Source organism: Rattus rattus, chromosome 9, assembly GCF_011064425.1.
Source record: "Rattus rattus isolate New Zealand chromosome 9, Rrattus_CSIRO_v1, whole genome shotgun sequence".
In the NCBI taxonomy this organism is placed as follows: Eukaryota; Metazoa; Chordata; class Mammalia; order Rodentia; family Muridae; genus Rattus; species Rattus rattus.
The window spans coordinates 50,490,478-50,511,147 of NC_046162.1; the positions used below are offsets into that span (position 1 = coordinate 50,490,478).

The 20,670-nt window shown below is 39.7% G+C and overlaps 1 protein-coding gene across 4 annotated transcripts in view; it reads left to right on the forward strand.

The window, feature by feature from the left end:
* Rabep1 (rabaptin, RAB GTPase binding effector protein 1) overlaps positions 1–20,670 on the forward strand; it is a 102,989-nt gene that overhangs the window by 23,760 nt on the left and 58,559 nt on the right. For 3 of the 4 annotated variants that reach the window (XM_032912500.1, XM_032912502.1, XM_032912499.1), the window contains exons 2-4: positions 4,571–4,699; positions 13,358–13,561; positions 15,608–15,768. In XM_032912500.1, the coding sequence (XP_032768391.1) occupies positions 4,571–4,699; positions 13,358–13,561; positions 15,608–15,768 (494 nt within the window). Of the gene's footprint in view, positions 1–912; positions 1,036–4,570; positions 4,700–13,357; positions 13,562–15,607; positions 15,769–20,670 lie in introns of those variants that run through there. The other variant, XM_032912501.1, reaches the window with a different exon arrangement.

The window sequence follows — 20,670 nt, forward strand, 5'->3', positions numbered from 1 at the left end:
CATAGGATGTAGGGAAAGGTATGAATAAAGGGCCTTTTAAAAATGTATTTAAAAATTTAAAAGCATGTACATTATAATTTGAAGTACATGTGCATTGTAGAATAATTTCCTTCATTTGTCAGAGGCCTTGTTTATTTTTGTAGTAGTATGTGTCAATAATTTTAGTGTTCTATGGGAAAGCTATTTATTTAATTGTTGGGATGTAACAGTAACTACCAGCAGAAATAAGGCACTCAGAGACTAAATTAAATCCCCTTCATGATTTTAAATGGTAAACCTCCTTCCAATGGTTATCCTTCATATATTCTTCTATATAGCTGCATTCTGATATATTTTTCCCCCTCCACTGTTTAAAAATAAATCAAGGTTTCAATGGTTAGGTGTCATTGTCTGACTATAGAGCTACCTCAGAATAACTCTTTCCTGTTAATGACATGGAGCTCATAGCAGCAGTCTTTCTTCCAGCTGTGAGTTGTACTAATGCTGTCAACTCTAGTGGAGCTAGCCTAGGGGTATGGGGATTAACAAATACAAGGCTTGATTTAGTATAGGTTAGAGAAATATATCCTTATTGCAGAGAACTTTGAAAAGAAAATTAATGAGCCATAGTTCTAACTATTGGTATACTTCTAGCCTTTTAAACGTATTTTATAAAATCAGCTGTGAATTGAGCAGTGGCTTAAGGGTAGAGTGTGTCCTTCAAAGATAATCCTGGTTATAATGCAGGCAGATCACTGTCGTTTCCAGTGGTTTATAGTAGAGAAAAAGGACCCCAGGTAGCTGAGGTAACTAAACAGTGGTTGGCTAGTGTTGATAGATATCTCCTGAAGGGATTATGTTGATAACCTTAAGGCTGAGTCAAGGGTTTGTGTTTTGACCAAAACAGCCCCTGGCCTGGACCAGAATAGACAAACAGTGAGCTCCAGATCTTGAGCCCCTAAGTAAGGAATGTGTCCACTCATTGTCAGACTATGGTCAGTCCTTATCTGAAAACAGATGACCTGCCAGTATTGGAGCTGTGACATAGAACCACAGGTTTGTGTCTTTTCCATATGTAATAATTTCCATGTAATGTAATGGGTCTTTTGGGACTGGAAGGTTAGTTTCTATTGCTGTGGGTGTCCTAGTCAGGATTTTGTCCAAAATAAACCAGAAGTAGCAACATTGACAGTGGGGTTAGCTATGGGATAAATAGCTTAACTAAGTCAATATTTAACTATTCCAACCATGGACTAACATTCTGTCAGTGTACTAAAGGGTGTTAGTAGGAACTCTTTTCTCTTTTGGTTCCTTAAGAGAAGGGTCACATTAAGTCACCTGAGTACTAATTCACTCCATGTCCTGGGCAGCCCCTCTTGGGGAAGCAGAATTAGCATCAAAATACAAACAGCACCAGGCCTGTCCACAACACTTCCCCCTTTTTGTCCAATTAAAAGATTCTTTTATCTCATATAAATTGAGCACAACTATTACCATTCTGTAATGTATAAAGTATAAGATACATTTAACACCCAATTCATTAATTTTTGTCTATTAAATAGAATACTCTGTTATCTATCCTGTCTTAAAAAAGGTTTATAAATCCATATGTTATGTCCCAGTTAGCTTGTATACTATCTGAAAACCATCTTCTCAAATATATTTTCTCAATGCTAAATTGCCTGGGTTGGCTACGAGACTATAACTAGTCTTTCAACCCCATCAGAAATCCAAGAGTGACCAATCTATCTGAAAATTTAGGAAGCCTAGCACAGCTTCCAGAACTAAGACAAACTGTAGAGACATCTGCCTACCTATACAGCCACAGGATGCCAGGGAGTTGGAGCACCAGTCTTCAGCCTTCTGGCCCAGGATCATCTGACAGACCTTGGTGAAACAGGAATTACTAAGGACCAGCTTATTCTGTCTCAGCAGAGCTAAGCTGTTCTAACCTGTAACTGTGTCCTCTCAAGAACAGTGCAGGTCTGTGAGAGAAATGGGCAGTTTCTGCCCAGTGGCCACCGAGCCACAGTGCACAGCCTCACCTGGAGATAGAGATGCTCAGCGGCTTCTCTGAATCCCAGCTGGGGAGCTGTGAGGAGCAGATATGTCACAGCAAGTGAATGACATTAAGTGTCACATTCCGTGGATTTATGACATTTTTGAAAACTGTCTACGTAAAGTAATCTGGGCTGTTGTCTGTTAACTACTCTCACCTATTTCTAAATAAAATATCTTGAAAACACCCTAATAGTAAACTCAGAGCCACGAATTTGCTATCTGGCCCTTAACTCAAAGGCTTAAACATCTCAGATCAGTTTGTAATGACATTTATAGAAGGACTGGGTTCAAGCCTTGTACTTTTAAATTTTTTTGTATCAATAGAAGAAATTTATACCAATGAAAATCTTGAATTTGTATCAAAATAAATTCTGTACCAAAGTAGTAACTATTAAAGATTTATACCAAATGAGATTATGACTACACAGTCAATTCTAGCTATTTCCTCCCTGTTCAAATCATGACCATTTCTAAATTCCCTAGAAAGACAACTTAGAGTAACCACTTCCAGACTCCCAAGTCAGGGTACTGGGGAGACGACTTTTCCTAACTACTTCTAGCTGAATATGGGCACTGAGGCATCTTTGAAGGGGTTGGGGAAGGATGGGGAAAAATGAGGGAGTTGGTTGGCCTTAAGAAGGCCACACCAATGATTGTTATAGTCTTGGATGTCAGTGTCCTGCCTGGATCTGGCTGAAAGTCCAAGAGATGAGGAGTTCAAGCAGGTCAGTTCAGCACGTCTGATGATCAGACTCACCAAAGCTGTATATATAAATAAATCTCAAAACAAAGTTTTGTATCATCAAGATAACCTTTTTGTTCTTTTAGTTCTTCAGGGGGTCTCCCTTCGCCATATCTGATCCATATAACTCTGGAAGGTATATAGACACTAATCACCGTTTCTAATAATGCAAAGACAAAACCTTTCTCCCAAATCAACATATCCTTCAGTCGGCAACCAGGAAAGCTTGCTTCTTGCCTTCTCTTCTAGAGAAATAATAAAACAACCACAAAACTCATAATTCTACTTGTTTTGATAATAAAAACAATTCAAGACAAATGAAGTAAACTAAACAATACTGTATGAGCCTTTTTTAGCCCTGTTCTAATTTGTCATGCCAGGATATTAACCCAAAATTCCCATGGAGCCCACGTTCAAAGAATATGTTATCCTGCAGGACTTCAAAGTTTCCTTAAAGCAATTGTTTTTATACAATCTCCCTACTATCCTAAAAAACTTACTGTATAAACCTATTGCTTATTTTATAATCCTATTCTCAGGCCTTTTTCCTAATCTGTTGTACCAGGATAATTAACCCAAAATTCCCTGTGGAGCCCACATTCAAAGAATATGAGTTTGCTGAGACTGTATTATACCGTCTGTTGTGTTTTCTACCTAGAGCCACAGACTTCTATTTAGTTTATACCATCTACCTGTCATGCTCTCTGCCTTGAGCCATAGACATCTGTCAGTACCTGTTCTTAGCAGGCAGTTATCACTTCTCTACTTAGGCGTTAGTCATTTTCCCTATCCTTGTTCCTAACCGCAGGTGAAATTCCCCGTGTAATTTGGACAAAATCTGTATATAAATCTATTTTAAAAATCAAATAATCCCAATTTTATAAATTCACAGTTCAATCAATATCTGCTCCAAGAAGCAGGCAGCTTCCATTCTCTGGCTCTCTGACCCAGAGCAGCCATCTTGTCTCTTTTCACAGCAGGGGATGACAGAGCCCTCTTTTTTGTTTCAAGGTTCCCCAACCTTGAGCTAACACATGACTTGACCTACCTCGCTAGACAAACCTCCAAGTTTCCAACAAGATTTCTAACTAAAGGCTAAGAATCTTAAATTTCTAGTGGCTTCTTACCTGCCATGTTGAAGGCCATCTGTAGTGTGAAATAATGAAAGGCAACCACACTACCGCTGGCAGTGTACTGGCGATCTGTTCTCATCTCTCCACACGACTTGCTAAGTTCCCATGTGTGGGTTGCTGTCATGCCAGCCCCACACATCTGAATTCACATGGCTAGCTGGGTGCACTTTGCCACCTTAACTTTCTCTCTCGAACCCAGCTGAGTCACTGCATGAAAGAAAGCACCACACAATCTTAGCTTAGAATCAACAGGTAACACAATTGCTGGCCTGAGCAACTGGCATCCTAATCTGTAAGCCACTCTAAGTTAAATCCTCTGGTAGTGGGTCCCAGTGGATGGATCTGCCATTTGAACCGTGGGGGAGGCCTCCCCTACCTACATGTTGGCCTCCACCTGTCTCCGGTCCCCGTTAGGAGCTCTTATATTGAAATTGGCTTTGTTCTCTGTGATTCTTTGTTTCATTATATATGACTCATTCATAGTATATTATGAAAGCCTAATAGAAGTGTCTGGCTCTTTTAAATAAATCACAATTTATTAGAATATGATGGGTTTCAGTTTCCCTACTAGTTTGATGTGTAGCAGTACATAGCTGGGTGATTATTCTTATAACTTACAAACCTATTACTTGTTAACTAGTATTTCTTTTTTCAGTTTCTCTTCAGCAACGGGTAGCAGAATTGGAAAAAATTAATGCAGAATTTTTACGTGCACAGCAGCAGCTTGAGCAAGAATTTAATCAAAAGAGAGCAAAATTTAAGGAGCTGTATTTGGCTAAAGAGGGTAAGTTTGCCAGTTTCTTCCCCAACTTTCCTGCCAAAATGTTAACTGTCTTAAATGTAAATTTCTGATAGTACAGTATTTGTTTGTCATTGAATAAACCATGATAGTGTGTGTGTGTGTGTGTGTGTGTGTGTGTGTGTGTGTGTATGTGTGTGAGAGAGAGGGAGGGGAAGGATGGAGGGAGGGAGGGAGAGAGAAATAATGCTTTTTGGAAGTAGGGTTCTCAATGAAATTGGGGAGCAAATTGAAAATGCACCATTAAGGTTTGTCTGTTTTCTGACCAAAATCATACTTAGTTGTAGTTGGCTGTTCTTAACACTTGAGGTACAATTCCTGGTTCTGTTGTATAGAAACTGACATTTTATGGAATTTACTGAACAAGTATTCAGTTATTTTCTCAGTACACTGTTAGGTACCTGCTCTGTGGGTTCATTTATTTAGGTGCTGGACATGCGATGGGAACATGATTCATGCGGCCCTGTAGGTAGGTTGAACTAAAGGTGAGGAAAACAGATGTAGAGTCATCGTTAAGGATGAACATTGGAAGTAAATCTGGTGGGGTATCTAACTAGGAGGGGCAGAGAAGGTGTTTGCATTCTAGGTGTTGGCTTAGAAGCAGCATAGATATGGCTTCCATTGTGGAACAGCTACAGCAGCATCAGGCTTACCTGGGAAACTTAGAAATGTACATATTTGGGTTGTATTCCACATTTCCTGAGTCAGAAACTGGGATGAGGGTCTGGTGGTCCAATGGTCGGTGTTTTAACAAGCTTCCAAGGTGATTCAGAGGCAGAGTTTCTGATTTACCAGGACTCTGGTACCCCGCAATTTGCATTTTTAGCAAGTTACTAGGTGATACTATTATTAATGGTTAGGCTCACTTTGAGAATCATTAACCTAAGTCATTTATTTATTTATTTATTTATTTATTTATTTATTTATTTATTTTTATGCGAGTACACTGTAGCTGTCTTCAGACACACCAGAAGATGGTTGTGATTTGAACTCAGCACCTCTGGAAGTCACTGCTCTTAACTAGCCATCTCTCCAGCTCAGCTCTTGTACTTTTTAATTGAAAAAATTATTTTTGAAAAACTTTTTTTAACTTTTTAAAAAAATTATGTACATTAGTAATTTGACTGCATGTCTGTGTGACAATTGTGAGCTGCCATGGAGATGCTGGGAATTGAACCCAGGTCCTCTAGGAGAGCATCCAGTGCTATCTCTCCAACCCGGAAAATTTTGTGGAGATAAAATTCTATGTTTCCCAGACTGGCCTTGAACTGGTTACATAGTTGGGGGTAACCCTGAAATTCTGATCCTCCTACCTTTACCTCCTGAGTGCAAGGCATTAGTTTGGTACTTCAGTTTGAACCCAGGCTTCATGCATGCTAGGCTGTATCTTAAACTCCAAAAGTAACATCTTGGGCTTGAAAGTCTTTTTAAAAATAATCTTGTTAATGTGTGGTAACAAAACTATGGTGTGATAGCACACACTTTTAATTCAGCATGACCCTTTCCCTCCTTCTCCATCCTCCTTTTTTTCTTCCGTCTCCCCTCCTCTCCCTTTACTTTCTTCCCTTTCCTTCTTCCTTTCCCTTCTTCTCCATCCTTTGCTTCAGATAGGATTTCATGTAGTTCAGGCTGTCCTTGGACTCTTCCTAATCTCTCTTGCCTTTATCTCGCAAGCACTGGGGTTACAGACATGTAGTCCCATGCTTGGTGTAAGTGGTGCTAGGGATTGAACCCAGGGTCTTGTACATGTCAAGCAGACATTCTACCGAGTTGCATTCCCAGCCCTTGTTCTTTCATATATGCTTATGCAAATTTGTTAGCAAATTTTTTGCTATATAGCACTTATTCCTAAGACATTCAGTCCTTTTTCTTTTTTTTTTTTTTTTTTTTTTTTTTGTTCTTTTTTTGATGGGGACCTAACCAGGGCCTTGTATTCCTAAACCACTGAGCTAAATCCCCAACCCCCAGTCTTCTTTTTCTTAAGTTTATTTCTGCCGTCAGTTGACAAGGTACCACCTTAAACTCTGAGCAATTAATGTGGTGTCAGGATAACCTATTAATACATTTAATGCATGAATACATACACACACACACATACACACACACACACACACACACATATATGTGCATGATCCTAGTATTTTCTCTGATGCTAAGTTCACACTCACTATGGTCATGGTTTATGCTATCTTTTCCTCCTGTTACTTCTCACACTAATATGTTAGTCATCTTTCTTTTTATTTATTATTTATTTTTATGTGCGTGGTTGTTTTGCCTGCATATATGTCTGTGTACCATGTGTATCTGGTGACCATGGAAGCTAGAAGAGGCCATAAGATCCCTCAGGACTGAAACTAACAATTGTGAGGTTATCATGTGGGTGCTGGAAATTGAACCTGTATCCTAGCTTCTCTTTATTCAATAAATTATAGTTAAGCTTTAAAGCTTATTTGATTTGTTTTTCGTTTCCCTCTGTTCTCAAGTTAAAATGTAAGGTTTTCCCATTTTCCTTGAAGTTATTTTTTTGTAAAAACTTTAACAAAAAAATTAAGTGCTCCTTCCTTTCTGTCCCTCCTTTCTGTCCTTTTCTTTCTTTCTTTTTTTAACTTTTGATTCTTTATGAATTTCACATTATGCACCCCAATCTCATTCTTCTCCCCGTCCCTCCATATTTGACCTCTGTCTTTGCAACCTCCCCCTCCAAAGAAAACAAACGAAACAAAACAACAACTTACTTTGGAAGCTTCCGTGTGTCACACAGTATGCCCCTTTGCCCAAACAACTTTTCTTGCAAAGTTTCATTGCACTGAGTTGTTGGTCTGCTTAAGGACTCTGGCCCCTGCCACATTATCAGTTCTAGCTCCTCACTGGGGCTCCTTTCCACTGTCCCCTCGTTGCCTGTGCCATGGAGGTCTTGCAGCTTTGGTTCTGGAGAACCAGCCCCTTCATGTGCTCCTGCAGTTCGTAGAGGAGTAGATGCTGGCATGGGCCAGCCAGAGCCCTGGATCTGGGCCTGGGTGGGAAATGGGGGCTGGCTCACTTGTGCCCAATCACCAGGGTCAGCTCTGCAGTGCTGCCCAGGTAAGTTACTAGGCTGCTCTCCCATGAGGCTCAGGCTAGGGGTGAACTTGATTTTCTTTTTTTACTATGTGTGTGGGAGTGGGTGTTTGTGTTAGAGCTTGTATGTGGGGGTCAGAGGACAACTTTGGAATTAGGTCTTTGTTTTTACCTTTTTTTAGGTTTTTGGGATCAAACAGGTTACCAGTCATGGACAGCAGGAGCTTCTACCCACTGAGCCATTTCACTCACCTATAGCTTCTAATTTTGCATATATTCTCAGTTTTATATCTCTGAATTAAACAACTTGCTATGTTAAAATTACTTTAGTTAACTGTACTTTATTATCTGAAATTGTTAACAAATTTAAGCTGGCCATAGAGAGCGCTGAGGCAGCTTTTTACAAAATGACAGAAGGAATTCTATGATCCTTTTTCTGAGACTTCATAAAGGCAATATATATGATATAGAAAACATCAGTGTTGATTACTTAGTTTTTATTTTGAACACTTGCCTGTATCGTAGTAAAAATCAAATGTGACGCTTTGTTCTCAGGAGCAGCTCATATTATTGTACCTGCTCTGAAGGTGGAAGCCAGACTCTTGATCACTCTAGGGCAGAAGCAGTAGACAGCAGTGTGCTCAGCAGTCTTTGTCTTTCAGCAAAATAGGGCAAGGTGACTCATTAATCCAAACACTGCTTTTCCCCTGGAAGGAACAGTTTTGGTACTTCTGTAATTACTAAGCTTGCTTAGACTGTCACTGTGTTATAAGCGCGTAATGAAGATTATTAATAAAAGATGACGTGTCTGCTTTTTGACTTCTCACTGCCTGTTTTTGTGTTAGTATACATTTTCTTCAAGCTGACATCAGTTGGGAATATTGTAAAATTTTGAAATGTTGTATTAATTTTCTATTCAACTTTAAGGTATTTTTATTGCACCGTTTCCCTTTAAAAAGCTTCAACCCAGCACTTAATACTGCAGCAGTGTTTGTGTTTTAGAAATCCTCAGTCCAGAGTGTTAGTCGGACCCTACGCTCTGAAGCTGCAGAAGAAAGGCTGTGCAGGAAAATGAGAGAAATGGAGGTGGGGTTTTCTAGTGGTGTCCTAAAGGACTTTACACATGGCCATAATTTACAGTGTTCTGATGCTTTTAGACTGTCAAATATGAAAAGCTTGGTTTGACACATTGTTCACTGAGGTATGGATATGAAACAAGGAATATTTTAAATATTTAAATTATAACTATTAAGAAAAAAAATGAGGGCTGGGGATTTAGCTCAGCGGTAGAGTGCTTACCTAGGAAGCGAAAGGCACTGGGTTCGGTCCCCAGCCCCGAAAAAAAAAAAAAAAAAGAACAACAACAAGAAAAAAGATGAAAACTAGTTAGAAAACTTGTATACAAAATACAAAAATAGAGAATAACTCATGCACAGTGGCATCTGCATGTGAGCCCAGCATTTGGCAGGTAGAGTTAGAAGGATCTTGAATCTGAGACTAGCCAAGGGATTGATAGCAAGAGACTGTCTGAACAATAGCTTCATCAATGTCAGCTGATCCCAGGACATTGTATTAGCTCCTCAGATGACTGGAATAACATCATCAGAGTTCATAAGAAAAATGATTGTCAATCTAGAATTTTAATATTTAGTTGAGTTCAAGTGCATCCTTGAGGAACACAAATGCTAAGAACATTTATCACTGCATGGGCACCAAAAGAGAAGTACGTGGGGTATATGACTACTTAAAAACACTCCAAAAACCATTGCAGTTCACATACACAAAAGGTTTAAAAAGCTTTAAGAAATGTCTTTTGGGCTGAGATTGCTCAGTAGCTAGTATGTTCTTGGTGGAGGATCTAAATTTGGTATGCGCTCACAACTATCTTTTAACTCTAGCTAGAACAAATCTGATGCTCTCTTCTGGCCTTTGCTAGCACCAGGCATACATATGTACTTCAAGGCAAAATGTACTCATGTGTAAAATAAAAATAATACTAAAAAAAGTCTTCTGGGGGTTGGGGATTTAGCTCAGTGGTAGAGCGCTTGCCTAGCAAGCACAAGGCCCTGGGTTCGGTCCCCAGCTCCGAAAAAAAGAAAAAAAAGAAAAAAGAAAAAAAAAAAAAGTCTTTTGGAAGAAACCAATAAAAATACAAGCTTAATTACAGTTGTTGGACCACTAATACAATGACAAAAGTAGAAAGGAATGGCATATTTCCTCATAGATAACAAAATAAAAAGAAATTAATTACAAAATTAAAAATTAAGGAGATTGTTCCCTTTTTGAAAAACTGTGTTTATTTAAAGAATTGTTCATTATTTGACATATTGAAATATACGATATTGAATATTGATTATGATCCATAGTATGCAGTATGATGGATTAGTACCAGTATTTTCAAGTTTTTGTAAAAAGTAAACTGCAAGGGACATTGGATAGGTAGTATTATCTAGACCAAGATAAAACTTAGAAAAGATGTAACAAGACATCACAAGAACTTTATGCATGCATCTCTTTGAAATACAGATGTCTAAATCCTCACTAAATGCTTGAGAATCAAACAATGCAAAAGAATCAGATAGTGACCAATTGGACCGCATGTTAGAACTGCAAGGTTGGTCAAACTCATACTCATTGTAATAATATATCAGTAGCATAGAAACCAGGCTGGTCATAGTGGTGCATACCTTTAACCCAGCACTCTGGAGACAGAGGCAGTTGAATTCCTGTGAATTTGAGGTCTACATAGAGAATTCCAGGACAACCAGAGCTTAAATAATAAGACGGGACTGGTTTCAAAAAACAAAAGATAAAAACCAAAGCACACAAACTTCCAAGTTGATAAAGGAAAAGTAATTTTTAAGACTGTACACCTATTCATGATTAAAAACAACAAACTAGAAACAGAAGAGAATTTGCGAACTTGACAAAGGGCATTTGCAAAACACTCATGCATCAGTTTATGTCTGTCTGTCTGTCTGTCTGTCTCTCTCTCTCTTGTGTGTGTGTGTGTGTGTGTATGTATGTTTGTGTGTGTGTGTGCGCGCGCTCGCTCGCACGCGTGTGCATGTGTGCTTATGTGACACACATATGACATGACAGTAGAAGGGGACTGTAAGGGACAAGGAAGAGAGGTTTTAGTGGAGGAAGGGGTTCAAGAGAATAATGAGGATAGAGAAAAAGACAGATTGTATACAAAGACAAAGTTTTCATGCAGAAACTATATAAAATGACACAGCAGAACGGGGACTATTTCTGGTAGAAGAGCTTTGAAGGGATTATGGTTAGGGTTAGAACTAGACCTTTTACTAGGATAAAATATGAATAATGATAAATTTTGGGGAGAATGTCAAAAGGGGTGCCAAGATGGATTTTTAAGAAGTAAAGAGTTAGACAAGTTATTAGCACATAGGAGGCTTCCAGGAGAGTTCAGGCACTAGAAACATACAACGTTGCAGGGTCTTTGAAGAGGGGAGTCATAATATGTACCTGTGGCAGAATTGGCAGTCTCTTATGCCTTTCTGAGTATTTGGGGTTTGGGGTGTTCACAGCACTAGCCTGCAGCCTTTTCTTATTTTCGCGTGTATTATTCTCAAGCAGGGCAGGAGTCAGGGAATGGGGTGGGGAATAGGGCATGTTGCCATCAGTACCTGTTTTGATGTGAACTCACTTTCCCAGTTGAGAGGTCTTGGCACCTGGAAGTCTTTTAGCTAGTGTCTCAGAGGGTGCCTAGTAGAGAGAGACGAAAGGCTGGTATAGATAGGTATGTGGCCTGCACAGTGGCTAGATTCAAATATTACCCTCTTATGAATGGTTTTTTAATCCAAGCATGAGTTGTTCCTTTCCAAACCTCATGAGTACTATCTTTACTATCTGCCTTTCTATTGGATTCTGGTTATCCACACTCGGATCAGAATGAACCACTCTATAGGATACTGAGGGTTCTCTGTTCTAAAACTCAAAAAATTTCTAACATATTCCTGCCATGAGCCATCTTGAAATGCCTGTGAACCATGTAATGAGGTTTATCATAGCCGTGTACCACTTTTAGTACAGTTATTCTATATTAGTTTTCTTATCATTATGGCAAAATACCTGGCATAGTTGGGGAGATACAGGAGACTTAGGTCAGGGATGGCATGGCAGGATGCATGTGAAGTGGGTGATTAGTTACGTTGGATCTGCTGTCATGAAAAAAATGCTGATGCGTGGCTTACCTACTTTTTAAAATTTAGTCCAGGATCCCATCCCATGGGGTGTTAACAGCCCACATTCAAGATGAGCCTTCCCTGTTCAGGTAAACCTCTGGCAACACCAGCCATACATGACCATAGGAGTTCCTTCTGGGTGATTCATTATTAGTCAATAGTGAAGACTAACCATCACAACGCTCTTTCTAAATCAGAAGGAAAGCTCTGTGTTAGAAACAGGTAAGCAGAATATGGTGCATGCATACCTGAAATCCTGTTACTAAGGAGGCCAGAAGGATTGAGAGCTTGTAGCCAGCTAGTGTTAGTTACATAGTGAGAGATTCTGAGGAAAGGAGACCTAGGGAAATTCTAATCACTGATTAATCTTATGAAAAGATATTCAAACTCCCTACAAATAAGGAAGTATAGATTTAAGAGTTGAACATTTAATGTTCATGGTAGTCATGACTTTTTTAATGGAGAATTGGCAGTAAGAGAAAACAGATACATTCCCACACAGGAATAATAGGCTCTTATTTGTTTTCTTTGCAGTGTTAGGGACCAAACCTAGGACCTCGTACATGCTAGGCAAATGCTACCACTGAACTGTATTATCGACTCTACACCTCTATAATTTTGAAAGTCACAACCAAGTATATGTTCTATCTAGGCTTACGTCATGTGTTGTACATCTGATATCAACTTAATATTTAAGAGATTGTAAAGAATGACTGAGAAAGTAATCTTAGCTTTATCAACTCTAATTAATATGTAGTACGTCTTTCTTCCATTCAATAGTCTTGAAGGCTTACTCTTGACACTTACCGTACTTACAGACATTTATAGAACACCATTTTCTCATTGCAACAGCCCTATAAAGTGGCCATCTTTAATCTCCATTTTGTAGATTTGTATACTTATACCTGAGTAGTTAAATAAATTGATTATTAGGGCTAGAGCGATGGCTCAGTGATTAAGAACACTGGTTGTTCTTCCAGAGAACCCAGGTTCAATTCCCAGCACCCACATGCCAACTCATAACTGTGCAACTACAGTCCTGAGAATCTGATGCACCCTCTTGGCATTCAAAGGCACCAAACAAACATGTGATGCACAGACTTGTGTAGTTAAAACACCATATACATAGAAACAAATTTAAAAGAGGATTTGATTATGTTCATTTAGTGAGAGGTAAAAGCCTAAATATAGCACCAAAATTGATCTTTCCCAGTGTTATTAGATAGTTTAAATACTTTGTTTTTGAAACCCAGCATGCTTTGTATTTCTATTAAGGTAGCTCCATAATCTATCTTAGCATTTTAAAATTCAATTTCTTCATTTTTGGGGTCTGATAAAGTGAATTACACATTAATGGAAATCTTTTACTTTTCCCCAGAGGATCTGAAGCGGCAAAATGCAGTATTGCAAGCTGCACAGGATGACTTGGGTCACCTTCGGACACAGCTGTGGGAGGCGCAGGCAGAGATGGAGAATATCAAGGCAATCGCCACAGTCTCTGAGAACACTAAGCAAGAAGCTATAGATGAAGTTAAAAGGCAGTGGAGAGAAGAAGTTGCTTCACTTCAGGCTGTAATGAAAGGTAAAGACAAAGATCAGGTTTTAGACTTTCTAAGATCAACAAATTCTAATGCTTGACACCATTTTCATGACCTTAAAATGTGTTTGTGGTAACAATGCATTTTAATGCACTGGTAGTGGTGGTGCATGCCTTTAATTCCAGCACTCAGGAAGCGGAAGCAGGTGGATAACTGTGAGTTTGAGGCTAGCCTGTTCTACAGAGTGAGTTCCAAGAATTCTCTGTTTATATTAGGCTTTATGTATTGTCATCTTCAAGATGTCAAGTGAAAGGGAAACCAGAGGTGTTGTACTGAATGGGTGGCACATTACTGGTGTCTTTAACCGATCTAATAATGGAGACTTAGAGAGATAATGTATTAAATGAGGGTTGGAGTTACTTGTACAGTTTAAAGCAGGCTTTAATTAAACCTGGATTTTTATTTGTTTAGACTTTTAAGTATAATGTATATTTGTATGTGAAATATTTGTTTGATGGCTAAGAATGTCCTTAAGGCTAAAATGGACTTTATGGAATGCTCAACTTGTGACTCTTGGTCTGAAAGAAGTGTAATAGCGTGTGTTGCCTCTTTCCTTTCAGCACAATGCTTCATTACTTACTTCAGTTTTCAGAATAATGACAGAATGAAATAAGGTGTTACCTTAATTTTTGGGATCTTGGAATTAGTTAATACTTACAAGTGTGCACGAATGGTAACTGCCCTATCCCAGGTGGTCTTTGCATTTGTGTTCTATTTTTACATAGCATTCCTTGAAATGAAGCAATTAGGGCTACCTCTGTTTCTGAGTCCAGCTCACACTAAGGGTTACTCTAGTCTCGTGTAGTAAGTCTGACTGTATTGGTTTATCTGTACAGAAGTTAATTTTTCTCATCGGAATCAAATCCATCTGTAGGTAAGCTAGAAGCAGTCTTAACAGTTCTTTTACCCTACCCATATCCTAGACTTTTCTGACTATCTGTGTTTATATAGTTAACATATTCTTTAACATTTCACCTTTGCTTTGTGGCTGAAAAAATACTTATACCTCCATCAGTCTACATTAAAGAAGGAAAAAATTTCTAGAAATCTCCATTCTCTATCTTCCTCAAACTTTGTTGACAAAGTATGTGATTACCTTTTACTATAAGGAAATTGAAATGGAATTTTAAGCCTCTGTATTTAATTTGTGCTGTGAGGTAGGTGATCCCATTAAGCTACTTTACTCAGCTTGAAAGTGTAGTATTGGGTTGGGGATTTAGCTCAGTGGTGGCGCTTGCTTGCCTAAAGGCCCCTAGGTTTGGTCCCAGCTCTGGAAAAAAAAAAAAAAAAAAAAAAAAAAAAGAAAAAGAAAGTGTAGTATTTATATCTAGACAGCATAAATTCAAAGTTTGGTCTTGCTAGTAATGAAGAAGGAGTAAAAATTAAAGTTGGAGAGATGACTCAGTGGTTAAGAATGAGTGTTGCTTTTGTAGAGGATCTGAGTTCAGTTCCCAGCACCCACAGTGTGGCTCCCAGCTGCTTATAACTACAGTGGGATCTGACACACTCTTCCGAGCTCTGCAGAAACAGGTATGCAGATAGTGCAGTACTCAACGCATATGTAAAATAAAGATAAATCTTTTTTAAAAAAAGAATTCTTACTTGTCAGGTGATGTTTCAAGACTGTGTTAAAGAGAAAGTTATTTTGTAAAGATAGAATTGTCCCAATTTAGAATCTTAGGTTTTGTAGTAAAATATCCCAGAAAAAATACTTATTTTCTTACATGCTCACAGTTATAATGAAATGCTGTATTTGTTTTGGGGGCCACAATACAGTGTCAAAGAAGGTGGACTTGGGAGAGGGTCTTAGGTGTGAGCTGATAGCTTCACTCTGAACCTTCTCTAGGTTTTCTTGTCAACAGCATATGGAAATCCGTTGTGAAGATTGGTGATGAAGCAACACAACCCTTATCTCCACTCATAATGAGAACTAGGATGTTTTTATTGTCTTAAGCCCTTACATAACTGAAGACTCTAATGAACAGACACTTGCCCTGTGATGTGAGCATGGACTGTGTGGTGTTTTGCAGAGACTGTGCGTGACTATGAGCATCAGTTTCACCTGAGGCTGGAGCAGGAACGAGCGCAGTGGGCACAGTACCGAGAGTCTGCAGACCGGGAGATAGCTGACTTAAGAAGAAGGTTGTCTGAAGGTCAAGAGGAAGAAAATTTAGAAAATGAAATGAAAAAGGTATGCAGGAATATCATTCACTTATAGAATTAGAATACTTGAGTCTAAAAGCAAGTGTTTAAAGCAAAGTGTTTAAAGTGTTTAAAGCTGCAGAACTGGAAGTTGAATGCTGTACTCTCTTTGTGCTGAAGGAGTTGCTTATGTGCTAGCTTTCCCCTCCCCCTCCATACTACATGTGACTGACTGCCTAACTGTCTTCAGATCCTTGATGGGGTGTCATCTCTTCATGAGGTTTTCCTTTCCTCTATTTACGCTTGCAGCCTATCTACCTCTTCCCCTGAGCTTCCAGGACTCTCCTGGTTTTCTGAACCCTGCTTCAGGTTTTTCTTTGCACAGCATATTTCCTCATAAAACAGAGGTAACCTTTTAGTGTGTTTGTTTACTGCTTTTTTTCTGTTCAATAGAATGTGAACTCCATGAGAATGTAGTCTTTATTTGTGTATATTAGGTGGGTAGGATGGTATCTAGCACATAAATGTTCAGTGAATTCATGTTGGTTGAGAGATGTTGCTCGGTACTGTGTCTAAACAATATTTTAGAACCCTAGTTAATTTTTTTTCAGCACACCTTGGTTTCTTTGACAAATGCTACATGTATTATATCTGAATAATACCATACAATACCTTAACACAGGCAACTAGATGACAGAAACATTTTATCATTGTGAACATTAAAAATACTTATCTTGTGTGTGGATGTGTGTGCACATGTGTGCCACAGCAAGTGTGTGGAGGTCCGTTTCAAACCAGCTTTAGGAGTGAGCTATCTTCTTTCACCTTGCAGGTCCTGACAGGCCATCAGGCTCAATGGGAGGAGACAGTGTTGAGCTGGCTGATTGGCCCTCATTGAGAACATTTTAAGCAGCCTTTAAATAGTTTGCAGAAATTATTTTGTGAGTTTGTAAACACAATGCATATGTGTTTTTAAGATCATAGAATAATTAAAAATTAAAATTTTGAAAATGGTTAATAATGATCTTTGGCTAGTAATCCTTACTCTGTTCTTTATATAGACATGTAATTATAATCATTATTCTTTGCCACTTTAAAAAAGTTTTAAGTTGGGCTGGAGAGATGGCTCAGCGGTTAAGAGCACTGGCTGCTCTTCCAGAGGTCCTGAGTTCAATTCCCAGCAACCACATGGTGGCTCACAACCATCTGTAATGAGATCTGGTGCCCTCTTCTGGCCTGCAGTCACATATGCAGGCAGAATGCTGTACATAAAATAAATAAATCTTTAAAAAAAAAAGTTTTAAGTTTTAAACTAGCTTTTATTTTTATAAAATTTAGTGTGTGTGTGTGTGTGTGTGTGTGTGTGTGTGTGTGTGTGCATGCGATGCTAGCGGTTAAATGTCAGGAGTCTTCTCTCTTTACCTACTTTTTTAAAAAAGATTTATTTATTTATTTTGTGTATGTGAGTACACTGTAGCTGTCTTCAGACACACAGAAGAGGGCATCAATCCCATTACCGATGGTTGTGAGCCACCATGTGGTTGCTGGGACTTGAACTCAGGACCTCTGGAAGAGCAGTCAGTGCTCTTAACCTCTGAGCCATCTCTCCAGCCCAGCTATCTCTCTATTTTAAAATCTTTTTAAGTTACATTTTTATGCCATGTTTTGATTATATTTTTGCCTCCCCCAACTTCTCCTAGATCCTTCTCACCTCCCTCCCCACCCAGCTTCATGTTTTTTTCTCTCCTTCTGAAAACCAAAACAACTTCTCTCCATCCAAATGAAAATCAAACAAAAAGACAAGAGGACCCAAAATACCAAACCAAAACAAAAGAACACAGTCAGTTTTGTGTTGACTTACTCCTGGGCATAAGACCTGCCTTGAAGTGTGGTTGATATGTGCAGTGATACTCTGTTGGTAAAAGCTGATGTCCTTTTGCCAGCAGGTATCAATTGCAAATAGCACCTTGGTTAGGGTGGGATTTTGTATCCACTTCTTCTCCCTGCTGGGATTTTGTCTTACTTGAGCTTGTACAGTTCTTGTGTGCTGCCACAGTCTCTGTGCATTCATATGTGCACCAGCCCTGTTGTGTCTAAAAGACACTGTTGTCTTAAGTTAACTATTCCATCTTGATCTTCTGCATAGTTACCCGAGTCCCCAGGGTATGGGGTGTGATGAAGACATCTATTTAGGGCTGAGTGCTCCAAGGTCTCTCACCCTGCACATCGTTCAGTTGTGCGCCTCCATGTTGATAACTCTTATCTGAAAGAAGCAGCTTGTCTGCGAGGGTGGAATGATGCTCTGTTCGTGGGTATAGCAATATGTCCCTAAGAGTCATTTTATGACTGTGTTTCTTTAGTAGAATAACAGTAGTAAGCTCTTCCCTAGGCCAGTGACCTATTTAGACCCAGGTTCTTGGCCACTTTAGCAGTGTCAGATGTTGGTTTTATCTAAAATGATATGGGCTTTAAATTCAGTTGGGGCAGGAGTGGGGGTAGGAGTGGGGCTGAGTGGTTACTTCTGTATAATTTGTGCCACTGTTGCACCGGTATATCTTGCAGACAGGTCACTGTTCTGTTCTGTTCTGTTCTGTTCTTGTCTGTCTGCCTGCCTGCCTGCCTGCCTGACTGTCTTTTACTTGTTCACTTTACATCCTGTTCAGTGTGCCCCTTCCAGTCACCCTCTCCCCTTCTCCTCTGAGTGAGTGGGGGCACCTTGGATATGTCCCCAACCCTGGCACTTCAAGTCCATGCAAGGCTAGGTGCTTCCTCTCCTACTGAGGCCAGACAAGGCAGCCCAGCTAGTAGAACATGTCCCACACACAGACAACAGCTTTTGGGGTATCCCCCACTCCAGTTGTTTGGGACCCACATGAAGACCAAGCTGCCCATCTGCTGGGAGGCCTAGGTCCAGGCCATGTCCATCCCCTCTGCTCCTCCCCACAGCTAACTTCTAACCTCCACACTCCCCTTCTGATCCCCTCTCCCATCCAGTTCCCTCCTTCCATCAGCCTTCCACAACCATTCCATTCCCCCTTCCAAGTGAGGGACAAGCATCCTTACTTGTGCCCTCCTTCCTATCCAGCCTCCTTGGGTCTGTGGACTGTAGCCTAGGCATCCTATATTTTATGGCTAATATTCACTAATAAGTGAATACATACTGAGCATGTCCTTTTGGGACTGGGTTGCCTCACTCAGGATATTATTCTCAAGATCAATTATATTTGCCTGTTAGATTCATGATGTCTTTTTTCATAGCTGAATAGTATTCCAATAGTGTTTCATTGCGTAAATGTACAACATTTATTATTATTATTTAAGATTTATTTAGTGTATGAGTACTGTAGGCCAGAAGAGGGCACCAGATCCCATTACAGATGGTTGTGAGCCCCCATGTGGTTGCTGGGACTTGAACTCAGTACCTCTGGAAGAGCAGTCAGTGCTCTTAATCACTGAGCCATCTCTCCAGCCCTATTATTATTATTTAAGATTTATCTTTGGCTCCCTTTGCCCCATCTACTGCGAGAATGAAGACCATTCTTAGCAATCAGACTGTCCAAGGGGCTCGTAGTCATTTTGAAGGGCCTCAGGGGAACTCTGCAGAGGGACTTCAGTCACATCAATGGAAAGAAAAGGAAGAGACTGTGGGCTGACAAGTGGTGGGGACAGAAAGGAACTGGCAGAACCATCCAGAACATGATCGAGGCTGTTACACTGGGCTTCTGTTACAAGACGAGGTCTGTGGATGCTCCTTCACCATCAACATCGTTATTCAGGAGAATGGGTGAGAAAAAGACACCCACAGGGTTCAGATGAGAACAGGTGTTGCTTATTTTGTCTCTCAAGCCCAGATGACGAATTAAAATCCTTGAAGGAAATTATATTGAACTTGTTTCAAACTCAGCAGCTCTGATTCAGTAAGCCACAACAGTTAAGAACAAGGATTTTGGGAAGTTTTTGGATGGCACCTGTGTCTGAGAAGGGAACCGTGCAGCAGGCTGACGAGTGAGACCTCAGTTTCCTGGCTCCAGAAACAAGATCCTGATCACAAGGATAATGTGGGCTCTTTGGGGAGAATAAAAGACTTATATATTGGGAAAAAGAAAAAAAGATTTATCTTTGTTTTGTCTTTCATAGTTCCATACATGCATATACTGTATCTTAGTCATACTAATTTCCAGCTTTAAGTTCCCTTCCTTTCACCATCTACCTTATCTTTTTTTTTTGTCTGTCTCTTTCATTTTTGAGACAGGCTCTCTGCATCCTTGGCTGGTCTGGAACCAGGCTGGTTTTGACATGGAGATCTACCTCCCAAATGCTGAGATTAAAAGCATGTGCTGTAAGAGCCTGAAATCGCTGAGGGAAGACCCCAGACTCAGATACAAAACCAGAGTTCATTCTGCAGGACAACCAGCATGCGGGGCCAGCCATTCTTTGAAGTGGTGACCCCAGATAAAGGCATGCAGCCTTTTTTTTTTTTTTTTTTTTTTGCAGGCCTTATAGGGAACTGGGAAGCTCTAGAGAAGGATTAGATGATCTAAAATTTCATCGGTGGGTTCTAGGGATTCAGTGGTCTGCATTTCTATGTCATGATCATTCAATCATGTGATGGAATAGGGCTACCCAGTGCAGATGGACCATTCTGAGATAAGATATTTCCCATTTTTTGTGGTTATTCTCAGGCTGTTCTTTGGGAGGGGGTTTTATGGTCTTGTTCTGGATTTTATAGTCTGTTCCTGAAGCTGGTGCCTTATAGCCATTTTTGGTCCTCAAAATGGAGCAAATGGGGTCCTTAAATGAGGACAAGTGGGGTTTTATATTGTCTTTTCAGTGCCACCACATTGGATATTTACTTTGTGAGACAAGGTCTCTCATGTGAAGCTCACTACTTGGGCTAGATTGACTAGCCAGTGGACTCCTCTACTCTTGCTCTGCCTCCCAGTGCTGCCAT